General features: G+C 35.1%; 1 protein-coding gene across 1 annotated transcript; it reads right to left on the bottom strand.

The window, feature by feature from the left end:
- Positions 1-10,157: 10,157 nt before the first annotated feature.
- On the bottom strand, positions 10,158-12,780 carry LOC123538760 (uncharacterized). The gene has a single exon (XM_053530428.1). The coding sequence runs from the start codon at positions 12,569-12,571 to the stop codon at positions 10,670-10,672; it is 1,902 nt and encodes a 633-aa protein (XP_053386403.1). The 5' UTR covers positions 12,572-12,780; the 3' UTR covers positions 10,158-10,669.
- Positions 12,781-13,098: the final 318 nt, after the last annotated feature.

Raw genomic sequence — 13,098 nt, forward strand, 5'->3', positions numbered from 1 at the left:
TGAACCTAGTGACCTTGATCTCTCGGATACCTGACCTTAAACCTACGTCCATTACCCAGACCAGTCTTTAATGACTGACGACAACTGAGAGGGTAGCTATAGAGAATATTAAGTTACTGTCTTATGAATTTAAAGTTATTAGCTGATGTTAGAGAAAATATAAAAGTCGAGGTTCTACTTTTATTTTTTCGTGGACGAACCTAATAAATTTAAATTTATAAGACAGTAATATTCTCTATTTATTCTGCCTTCAATGTCAAAACGTAGGGATAGAATTTTGCTTTATTAGGTCAGTGACTAAATACACTTTTGCCGGACTTCATTTTGAAGGTAGGATAAAAGAATATATAGTGTGCAGTAATGTAAATACACTTGCTATAAAACTTTAACCTGAATGCAACACCGTGGGCAGCACCACAACCGCCGCCGAGGCGACTACACTATTCTCCTTTATTTTTCGAATAGCGGAGCTAAAATCTAATTAAAAATAATTCTAAAAAGACAGAAATAAACGCTCATGCATAAAACTATTTCATTTTAGTTTTTGTTCCGCTAGAATGTATTTTTTTTTCATAATTACATTTTTATGAAAGTAAATATCACCACCTCGCATAAAAGATAGAATTAATGACCAGCGGACATAATCAACATGCACTGCTGTTTTGTCCAAGAATCTGCCTAAAAATGCATATAGAGCTATAGAAATCTAAGCGATTACCTATGAGGTAATAGATGTTCAGATGCAGGTGATTTCATTGTTTTCCCGCCGGGATCCCCCCCCCCCCACCCCCACGAAATTTCATCAAAAAATGGATTTACTGTTCTGTGTTTGCTAAAATGTGCGATGCAATGCTGTTTAAACGTCACTTTTATATTGTTACTGTTGCCGTAGGATTAACTGTGACGTCATGACGCTGACGTAACGGAAACAGCCGAAAGGATTGTACGGAAGTTCGCGAAGTAACATGGTAGACTTACTGAAAAAATGTTTTTTGTTTGTTTTTTCTTTTTTTTTTTGGTAAATCAAAATGATAATTCTCGACTTATCTAAGTTCCATTAGTGGCACACATCTTTGTGTGATGGAAGGACTTAGACTTCCGACCCATGCTGAGCTAAAAGAGTACCATTTCCACATAGTGGCCGTCAGCTTACGATAGTGAGCCCGCAGTGAGAACCGGCATTTTCCATGTATTCTTCGATGCGAATTTGGCATTCTCTCTTTGATATGAAAAATAAGTTTCTGTTGTTGCCGAAGGATGCCGAAATCGCATACGGCGATTACGTAATCCCACGGAAAATGCCGATTGTCATTACGGGTCCGCTGTTTATAATGACGTTACGTACAAAGCTGGCGTATATTTTAAATCAATTTTCCGACTTTTGTTACTATATCTTAAAATTTCAAGTTCCGGTGGACTTTTTCCGTTGTTGTTGAAACAAATATTATATGAAATGTTTTGCATCATCAATCGACAATATTTAGAATACTCAAATACTATATGTGTGGAAAACATAAAATTTTATGTAAAGAAATACACATTTCCAAAATATGAGTAGTTTTCATCAATCAAATTTCATTATAATCTATCCAAAACTGAGACCACTAGACGATACACCATTCATCAACTACACGTATTTCCTTTGTAAGTCAGAGTACAGTGTTCATCTTTCCCTTTCATGAGTTCTCAGAGAATGTAGGTCCCATAAAAGTTATCATTTTTATCTACATTCATTATTATCTGTACAATTTCGTTCGATCGTTTCTTAATAAATTGTGTTTAGTTTTATTGTTTACATGCCAGGGATAGAACTTTCATTTTATCATGCTCTTAGACTGGCTATTGCCAAATATGTTATTATTACTATCATTATTATACTCGTTACATTTATCCATCATATTAGGCAAAATAAATGTCTATTGATATCAAAATTGTTATTTTTTGTGTAATAAAGCACACACCATTTATAGTGCTCAACATATATTTAGGTGACTTTTGCCGTCGAAAGAAAAATATGTGAAATACTAACATAAACACAATTTCATGAAAGTATCTAATAAAATTTTTGTTTGAAAGCATGTGCATAGGCTAACTGCAACCAGTGTGAGTGGCCAAGTAAGGATTTTATCATAAAAAACTGTTTTAAATCCACGTTATCAGATTTTCCTCACCCGGGCTTTAAGAAACACGTTCATTTTCTTTATTAGTTTTAAGACCTTTTAGAACTGAAAATGTCTAAAAGGCGAAAAGGAAAAACGAAAGAAAATTTGCAAGAAGTGGTCATCTAGGGATTTTGAACCCACAACGGGGATAGAGACAGCAGAGTACGCAGCTGCGGTTTTCACTGACTTTAAATATATCTAAAACGATTATTTTTTATTGCTGAATAGTGCGTTGTTGTTTGCGATAATGGAGAACTATAGCCACAATTATCAAATTATTCTTTAGTTTAAGACATATCAATATAGGCATACACGCATTTCATTCTTGGACAGCGACTGGATCCGGAAATATCGCCATCAAAATGACGATCGATTTTAAAATACTATTCTGTAAATCATAATTAAAATATTCATTTGCTTCTGTAAGGCACCAGATTATTTCAAACCAAAATGCATAATCATAAGTTGTTGCCGGCATTTTACAATTTATTACTGATACAAAGACGTACCATATACAGCTATAACGAACGTTGTCCATAAGATAGCACATTCGACTATTCACACCTTGAGAAAACCAACATAAACCAACTTAATGCATTTGCGACCAGCATGGATCCAGACCATCTGCGCAGTCTGGTCTGGATCCATGCTGTTTTCTAACACTTTCTCTAATTGCATGTCTAGATATTTGCAAATGATTCAAATAGTCAAATTATAGTTCTTACCCCCACCACCAAATCCCCACTCCTACACATCAAATCGCGTCAGTCTTGAGGTAATTTAAAGACAAATATTTCAGTTATTTAAAAAAAAAAACAACTGTTCCTACGTTCAGTAACTCTTTTATTTTCTTTGAAATGAATGGGTGGGGTGAGGTCAGATTTAAGAAACAACAAGTCATAAAACGACTACAACCGTACCTAAAATATTCAAAAGTAGAAAATATAAAAAAGAACAGCATTTCCAACGACAAATAATATTGTTTGACAAATATATAACGCTGTTTTTATCAGTATTATGCCGACAAACCATGTTGTGCTTATTTTTCATCAGATCAGTATGTTAATATTTTCAACTTTTCTCATCAAAAATATTTTTAAATTATTGTAGTAGATTCTAGTTCAAAATGTTTGTTTTCCTGTTACATAATCTCTTATTTTCAGTGTTAACAAATAGCAACCCCTTAACCGAAAGACCATAGTAGATGACATGGTATCAAATACCATCAACAAATCTACATTATAATGTTCTAGTACATACAACTATCAGTTTACCTTTGAAATGATGACCGTCTAGTAGGCATTATACCCTTTTCTCTCGCCGTTTTCTCGAATTTTCATCCATAATTACTGATCTGGGTTTGTTACACTGTGTGATACTGTTAATAGTTACTGTTGGCATAGCATTTACTGTGACGTCATGACGCTGGCGTCACGGAAATCGACGAAATAAGTATACGGAAGTTCACGAAGTAATATGGCAAACATAGTTGAAATTTCAATCAAAACAATTAAAGCTATTATTCTCAAATTATATAAGTATAAAACTCGCGTCAGTGCCACATTCTTGTGCTTACAACTCGGGGTGATCTACAAAGTGTGCCATTTTTAAAAATAATATGAAATAAGGCAATGCCTTAATTCACTGTAATTTATCCCATACAGGAGAAGACCTTTATAAGCTTAACTTTTGGATCTTATCCTTTTTCAACATGTATATTATCGATATTAGAAATGTAAAGTGTAGTATGCACATATATTTGAAATAAAATATGTTTAAATCAATGCCTCAATCGGGAATCGTACCAAAAATATGTGTTTGTATCAATTTAAAGGTAGATTTTGGAATAAAAAACAATACTGCCCATATTTGGGCTGATGTGTAAGACGTTACGGTTCGGACAAGTTATGTGGACGATTATTACGCACAAGGAAAAAGCATATATTCCTCCAAAACATCCGAAGTAAGACGCTCTGTGCACGTGCCGGAAGACCAATTTTTTAATTAGATAGTATATCTCATTTGGTATATATCGCATGTTACCGTAGAGGGATCGATAGGATCTATTTTCTACTAAATACTTTAGTGTCGGCATCCTCACTCGCTGAACAGATTAACCATTCATATTGACGTAACGCACACTTTGTGAATATTTCAAATTATACTATTTTTGTTATATCTTATTTTAGCCGAACAGTTTCTTTGTTAGGAACCGTATTTTACATATGGATACAAAGTTTAATATTCATGACTCGGTTCTTAAACAATTCAAACAAACAACCAAGTGGAAACTAGACCAGATCGATACGCCCTTCTAACATAAAGTCGCAAAATACTGATGATGGCATTCTTTTGTTACCATTCTCATTCATCAGATGTTCGACATGGTACCCGAGACGAACGTTCTACCGGGGTACCATGGTAGACATCTGGTTTGCGAGAATGTTTGTTACTTATTATCATTAAGAGTAAACCCAGTGCACTCCAGAGTTACTCTCTCATTCCACAGTTTGTTGTCCCTGCTCCCTGAAATTCCAGGATCCCAACCAATGCATTCTAGCATGTCCAGAATTTTCGGATGATCACCAGTCCTATTGACTGTCTTTACATACGGCCAAAGGCCTGCTTCTGCCACTGAGATCTTAAATTTTCTATGGTTTTATTTAGTTTTTATTTCAAAAGTAAATATAAAATACTGCATATAAAACATCTACTTTTTACTTTATACTTTTTACCATAACTCTGATCGTTTACCTAACTTATTTCAGGGGACGGCCGTCATAACCTTTTGAAACTTCTGGTTCAACCCATTTGTTTTTCACTTGAATCAGCTTAATATATGCGTGGTCATAATGTGCTATATATACCAATGTATATAGTGAAGTACGCACGTACCTGTCACTAATTGTCTTCCGTAGAATTTGCCCTGAGTTATAAAGATTTACCAGATATTCAATATCATTTTGTTTTATATGTGGAACGATGTGACAAAATATTTGGCGGAGTTCAAGTTGTGTTAAGCGGGGATTTTTTTCAACTCCCCCCCGTGAAAGATGAAATCTATGGGGATAACGGAGATTATTGCTTTAAATCAAGTTTTTTTAATAACTTTTTTCCACATATCATAATTTTGAAAAGTATACACAGACAGAGAGAGCCCGTTTTGATTAACTCTATAAATGAACTTGAACATGGGAGCCCAAGTGAAAAGACAAATCAGTTTATAAAGTCATTATCAAGGCCTCTTGATGTAGACGATCGGTCAAAAATTGTGAGGCTGCATGCTAGAAATCTTGAAGCTGATTTAAGTAACTTTGAACATATACAAACTATAAATGCACCTCTTCATACTTTTGAGTCAGAAGATAGCGGCGATGTATACTACTTGAATAAGTTTATTGCCCCAAAGCGGTTAGGTGTGAAGGTTGGTGCACGGGTAATGCTGTTAAGAAATATTAGTGAAATATATGTAAATGGTCTAGTTGGAACAGTTGTTTCCATAGAGAATGACTGCATTCAAGTCTCATTCGAAGGTATTGTTTTGAAAATTACACGGTTCGCATTCTGTAAATATGACCCCCTTACATCAGTTGTTATAGCAAAAAGGTATCAATTTCCATTAAGACTGGCTTATGCCATTACCATACACAAAGCGCAAGGCATGAGTTTGCCTTTAGTAGAAATTGATTGTAAGCACGCAAATTATCCAGGCCAAATAGGCGTGGCAGTTGGTCGAGCTGTGTCGTCGGATGGGCTGAGGGTGTTGAATTATTCAAAATTTATGTGTAAAAAACACCCGAGCTGTGTTGATCAGTTTTATACTAATATTTGTCCAGTAGAACAGCCTACAATATCTGTAGACTGTTGCCATGTTACTCGTGATTTAACAAGTGAATGCCAAGACAACTCAAATATTGAGGACGCTAATTTTTCTGATAGTGAGACAGATGATCTGGACATTCTACATGACATTGACAACATTGACTTTAGTGATCACACTTACAGTAGACCCGAGGACCCACATCTTGGCACAGACCATAACTATGCATTCTCAGCAAATGAAACCAAAATGCAAATAGATTTTACAAACTCTTTAGGTGATTTCATCGGAACACCTGCAGAATCGGTTGCGCGTTCAGCGTTAAATGATTTATTAAGCAACATGTATATCTCATCATGGTACTGGTATGAGCACGAATGTGTTCAGAATATGTTTGAAAAGTGTTGTACCTCTGCGCCAGGAAACATGACACCGGCGAATTTTACAGAGTTTTATTCATTATTTAATTCACATATCTCATCCAATGAATATATAGAAAAAATCAGTACATTTAAAGACATTCCATTTTCAACACACATTTTGACTTCAGTTATGTTTACTATTCAAGGCAATATCTTACGAAATAAAGCTGAATCTGTTAAACGCGAATTAACAAGTCATATCATATTTCCGTCACCGGAGAATCCACAGTCGTCTGCTGGTAAAGGAAAAATACGATATGTAGGCGGCTACTGTGTTTCAAAAACCCGCTTTCGTCTTTGCACTGTTATGAGGAATTCGCTTTTTATTCCTGGAATGGAAACAGAAATAGATATTTTAAAACAACAGATAAGTATTCTGGATAACATGACTTTGTCATGTACGGAGTTACACAATAATTCCCGGTATGATGATACATTAGAGGAAACCTCACGAAAACAGAATACTCGTGAGGGACTTACTAACATAAATGACAATGTGTTTGAATTTTTCGAAAATTTAGAGATGACAGTAAGAGGTCTTATGAATTATGAAACTTTAGTGAAACAGAAAAAATTTCTGTTCAGATACGTACTGAAAAAACTTTTGTCGAACGGTGAACTTATAGAATGTTTTCTTAAAAAATGTTTCATGTTTAAAGAGAGGTCTGAAAGGGAAAATGTGGACAATAAAGATCCAGAATCGGGATTTATTGTAGAGGAAGTTTGCGAATTTCTCGCAGATACTTGCACGAATATTTTAGATATTTATGACAGAATAATTCGCCTCTTTGTATCAGTGGTATTCTCCCAGTTTCGGAAAGACTATTTACGAGTGCTGAAGAGAGAAAAGGGAAAAGCCCTCAGAAAAAAAGTATTAGACAAGAGTGCTAAGAAAAACATCGAAACAGTAACAGTAAAATTCATAAAAGATGACAAATCGAATGGAAAGAGCGTTTCCCATTACAAGCTTAAGGCATCTGCTTTACAAAATGAAACATTTTACAGTGATTTCAAAAAGTCCGATATCATACTGTTACTTAAAGCATACGGTCAGGATGCCTCATCAAAAAATGTTAAACAACAGCTAGGCACGCAACTATTGGAAACTCTGAAAAGAGAAGACTGCGTTAAAATGCTTCACACACACTATTTCGATGAAGGAGTACAGAGCAATTCTTCAGTAACGGTACTAAACAGATTGGAACCTCTACCAAGCACATCTGGTGTATCAAGGGAAATAAGCATTCAGCTTGAACAATCATTTACCAACAGCGCTGAAGAGAGATCCGAGGATGCAAATGTAAAAAGGAGGAAAGCCACTACAGAAGCCAAGGTTAGACTTAAATCTAAATCTAAAGGAAAAAGAAAACGGGAACATCCAATAAAAGACACATTAGATAAACGGGGTAAATTACATAGTACTTGTAATAAGGACTCCAGTGTAAAGGGAAAAGGTAAACAGCTGAAACAATGTGTTAGTAGAGATAAATATGATGACGCAAGTGAAGCATGCGGAATATGTGGTAAATTTGAAAAGGAAGACGAAAACTGGATCTGCTGTGATGCATGTAATATCTGGTACCATAAGGACTGCGTAGGGCTTGATGAAGATGATTTTGACTACTTTTTAAATCCAGATGCAGTATACATTTGTCCGTTGTGTCAGTAAATTTCTAAGTCTGAAACAAAAATCTGATAGTATGAAAAACGTTCTGTGTATCTAAAGTAGACATTTTTCCTAACATGTTGTTATCTTTGTCGTATTGCAAATATTTTAGTGAATGTATTTGATTATTTACTTTTATAAAGTCATAACAATTTGAAGTAGATTTCAATGTTTAACGGTGGAACTTTAATAAATGCGTCTACTGAATCTTGAATCTTGTTAATCATGTTAATACTTTACAGAGATACAGTCAAAGCTGTCGGTAAAGACCACCCTTGAAAGAGCCAAAATGTGGTCTTTATTGGAAGGTGGCCTTTATTCACAGGTTTAAATACACTGTAAATGTTAAAATTGGAAATAAAACATATGGTCTTTATAGCTAAGTGGTCTCTGTTCATAGGTGATCACTTACACAGGTTTGACTGTATACATGTTTCAGCCAAAAAGCTTAGAATCAGAAAATTAGACATCAAGGTAGTTTTGCACGTTTTGATCTACACATTTCTGCAACTAGAATTTGATGAGACCTTGAATTTTTAAATTTTCAGAAAATAATCGGAAAATTAGGCAGATAAAAAGGCACGGGTACATTTTTTCTAGACAGATATGAAAAATTTGGACCGCGCACAGAGTTTTTCATAATGAGCGGCGATGCAGCTGTATGTAGATTTTTATGAAACTTCTCGAGGTCATTTTTAAACATATGAGGGTAAAATGTGTAGACCCGTGCACTTGTTTTTGATATATTTGCCTGATTTAGGAGTAATCTATTACTCTGATCTGTCCTAGCGAATACAGAGTCAGTAACAAACCGATTACAAACATACAAATTTTTGTATGAATACCATAATCCACCGCGCGAAATCTATTCTAAAAATAGCCAAGCTTTCCTTAAGAGGAATGTAGCTCAGTTTGACTGGTATGAAACCTGAAAGGATCGTTCAATTTTAACTATTAAACATAACATGTTAACCTACAACTATGAAACTAAACAATACGTACACAGCTGATAAGCGCTTCCAGACAACTATATTGTTCATATTGTAGAATACGTATAAAATTCTAGATCTACTGGTAACTTACAATAAATCATTCTCTTTCTATGCAGGTACAGTCGAGACTGTTTTAAGAGACCGACTTTGGGAAGCAGCAAAAAAAGGTCATATATGACAGGGAGTCTCTTAAAACAGTCTCGCTCAACTTGCTGACGCTGGTTTTATATATACAGATATCTGCTTGATTTTTCATGTATATTGGATACTTATATATAGGCATATTTTAAGGTACGAGTAAAAAATGTTTAAGTACTATTTCTTTAATTACATTTTGATAAAATATAACATTTAAAATAGTTTGCATCATTCGTTTGATGTTGATAAAACAAATTTAAGCTCATGATCTAGCAAGAGAATAAAGGTGAGCAGTAGTTGGGATTTTAAAATATAAATGTTCCATTAGATGAACTGTTTACACACCGAGGTTAATGTTCATTTTTTCTTTGTGTATTAATGGTCCCGTGATATTTATTCGTTTATTGACTGCATCTTAAAACCATGTTTACTTCGTCGTTTTCTGTTAAATATCGCCTTCTTTTTGTTCCACGGGGAACATTGTTAATGTATGCCCAGACTCAGAATTCTTCAGCGACTTTATACTCTGGTTTTCCCCAATCGAGCAGTTCTAGTGACTTAACACGCTGTTTAATGATAAAACAGTTATTTTTTTTCACATTTTTCATCGGCCATGTTTTGTAAACAAATAAATTCTCGCCTCAAACAACTTCACGCGAGATAACGAACGGTAACTCTGTCGTGTTAAATCTTGCGAGGGAGCGTCTCAACGCCGCTGAAAATGGTCTAATAATCGATTCTGGAGCCTAATTTTACAGTCGCTTGTCGCGTAAGGCAGGGGGTTGCTTAATTCAGACTATTTTCTTAATAAATTGCGTCCGGAGCATAAAATAGGGTCGCATATGACAGGGAGTTGCTAAATTCAGGGGGTCGTTAAGCCAGTCTCGACTGTATCTAGTATTGATAATCGCAAAGTAATTAAGTATAATTAACTAAAATATTAATCACTTTCCAGAGGGTAAAATTACTAATGTATATCTATCTTTTTTTTCTAACACATTAAACTAGTTTGGGTTTTGGAGGACTGAATTGTGTGTTACTTTATTACTTTTTAATAATGCAAAACAATGCATTTTTGTTTTTGTTCAATCCCGTCTAGCAGACGACAAAAAAATACAGATCTAAAATAAAAGGAAGTTCTGTGTGACGTTTACATCGATATACACACTCGGCCAGTCAGCGATAATTTATACCTGGCGCGTCATAGTTCCTAAGTTATTGTCCGAAAGTATTGACCTGGCATTCATGAATATTCCGTATATTTCTGTAAATTAATTTTCGGTGTCCGAATATAAATAGCGGTATAACTAATATTACATTTATCGTTCTTAACTGATATACTGTCGTATGTGCAGGTAGCTGTGCGGACAAATTTACAAAAAGAGTTTCATTTTCATTAAATTCATGTTCCAAGTCCAGACTTATTCTGTTTTCCTGATAAATGACGTTCCGCCATTACTTCTGGTTAATCAAACGTGCAGGACTACCTTATGTATATTAACAAAAATACCTACTCTGTGTATATGATTATTCTGAATCACCTTCAGTGGTTGTCTCTTAACACCTGGCTCATAGAACATAGCTCCAGCACTTGTACCACCTGTATTGGATTTACGAGATACGGTGTTTTCACCGAGAATGATAGTGTTCATGGTTCTGCTATATGTTAAATAATCTGGATTGGTATTGGAACCGTTATGAAGACCTCGTTGTTGGGAGAAGATATTTTCGATAACGTCACTATTTACTCTACTTGGCACAACAGAACCAGCCGACTGACTGAATTTTATTTTACACATACTGTCAAATCCAAGTATGAGGGACACAATATCCTCTCTGGTCTGAAATGATATCAAGCTTTTCTCTTTCACCTTTTTATCAGTATCTTTGACAGTATTCTCCCATTTTTGGAACCACTTTAAAACAGTTCTGTTCTGAACCAGGCGGACATCTTCATAGTTTGAAATAGGTCTTTTATCCCTGAAATTTTTTACCAAAACAGACGTGTGTTTCAAAAGCTCAATACTACTATCAAGTTCAGTACCCTCTTCTCCGAGCGATTTCTGATAAAGTTGCATTAGGTGCAACATATTTTCATCTAAAACAGATTCCGCAAGCTTGTTCCTCATCTTTAATTGTGAGTTTAAAAAGAAATGGTCTTGTGTTAGCTGAGGATAAACCTTTAATGAGTTAACAGTAACATCCCATTGATAAGATTTGAACCAGTGTTCCCATATTATGCAATTGTCGTTATACATTAGTAATTTTTTATGACTTTGTGAATGACCACTCTTTGACAGATTATTCCTAATTTTTTTCATTACATGGGAGTAATCCATGATTATACTTATTTTTGGCATCATTCGGTCATAAATATTGCTGAAGACCATTGTTTGCATAGTATCGGACGTTTTCTGATCTTCTGGTAAAAGCATTTTCATAAATGACCGGTTACTTTGTGCACCATCAAGACTGAGATATGTTACACGGAATCCATACAGACTTAAAAGTTTTACGGCTTTCCAGAATATTAAGTATAATTCGGACGGACTAGCCTGTTCAGTTGCATAGTGGGCGAAAGGGAATCTAAAACCTGTATGACCCAAAAACAAAATCTGTAATGCATGCGTCGCAAGTTTTAAATCGTGTGAGCCCATTAGAGTTTTCATATGTACAGATTCGTCACAAACTTCAGTGAAACCAATCAGTTCAAATTCATCTCCCCTTCTCTTCAACTGAATATCATCTTGAAGGGCCATTTCATCCATAATCAAACCCCCTTCATAACCCTCATCAGGCAAGTTACACAGTTCGGCTTCGCTCTTCATCCATTCTAAAATGTCCTTGTTAATTCCTGCATTTTGGTCTGCCTTGTTTTTGTACTTTTGGATTAATTTTGAGGATGGGAGAACTAAAAACCCACTTTTTGAAATATATTCATAGTTCTTAGGAGAACGACAGTACAATGTTAGGCAAAGTCTTATTATATTTCTATCCCATCGTCGACTTCTAGGAGTCTTTTTTGCATTTTCAAACTGTGACTTTAACATGACAGTCATTTTGTCACTTAAGCCTAATTTATGCAAGTGCGGTTTACTGTCGTCTATATTCTGAATAATTGATTCTAATACAGTTTGCATGTCGCAATGGTCAGATTCAATTAAGTGTACCTCATTTTCATTAACATTGGCTACTTGTTGATTATTACTAAGAACTGCTTCAGGTTCAGAATGTAGGCCATGACTGTGGATAGAACTACACTCTTGTGGGGGTTTCTTCCATTCAACACCCATATACAGCTTAGTTAGTTTTGCCCAGTATTCCTTGCTTCTTGTTGACTTCACAAGTACCCCTTTAAAAACAGCTTTCATGGCTTTACCAATAGCTTGGGTACTGGCTCTACCACGAAGTTTTCTTTCTAGTTCAGTCAGATATATTTGTCCGTTTTCTGACCGAACAATATTATCTTTTAACCTGTAATGCAGATTGAAATGTGTTTAATTTGAGGCACACTAGAATGCGTTTTTCCTGTTCATATACACAGAAAACTTTATTTATATTGGTAAGATTTTTAAATATAATTCCACAGGCGGTGTGTGAAGTCACATAACAGAATAATACGACTTAAGGTAGTGGATCCATAATATAAACAAATAAACAAATAACGAACTCTCCGCGAGTGATTTGATTTATTCTTTTTTTGTTTTGCTGGAAGGTATGTTATACCGAGTTAATTTACATCTCATGACTGTCGAGTCAAACTTCAACATGAACTCGAATAAATCGTACACTGCCTTTCGCTCGAACTCGTCGTCAGGGTATTTTATTTGACAGCTCGAAAACAACCGTTCACTCGCACATTTTTTTGTCCCATTCGAGTTAAAAACATTAAAATTGT

Source organism: Mercenaria mercenaria, chromosome 18, assembly GCF_021730395.1.
Source record: "Mercenaria mercenaria strain notata chromosome 18, MADL_Memer_1, whole genome shotgun sequence".
NCBI lineage: Eukaryota > Metazoa > Mollusca > Bivalvia > Venerida > Veneridae > Mercenaria > Mercenaria mercenaria.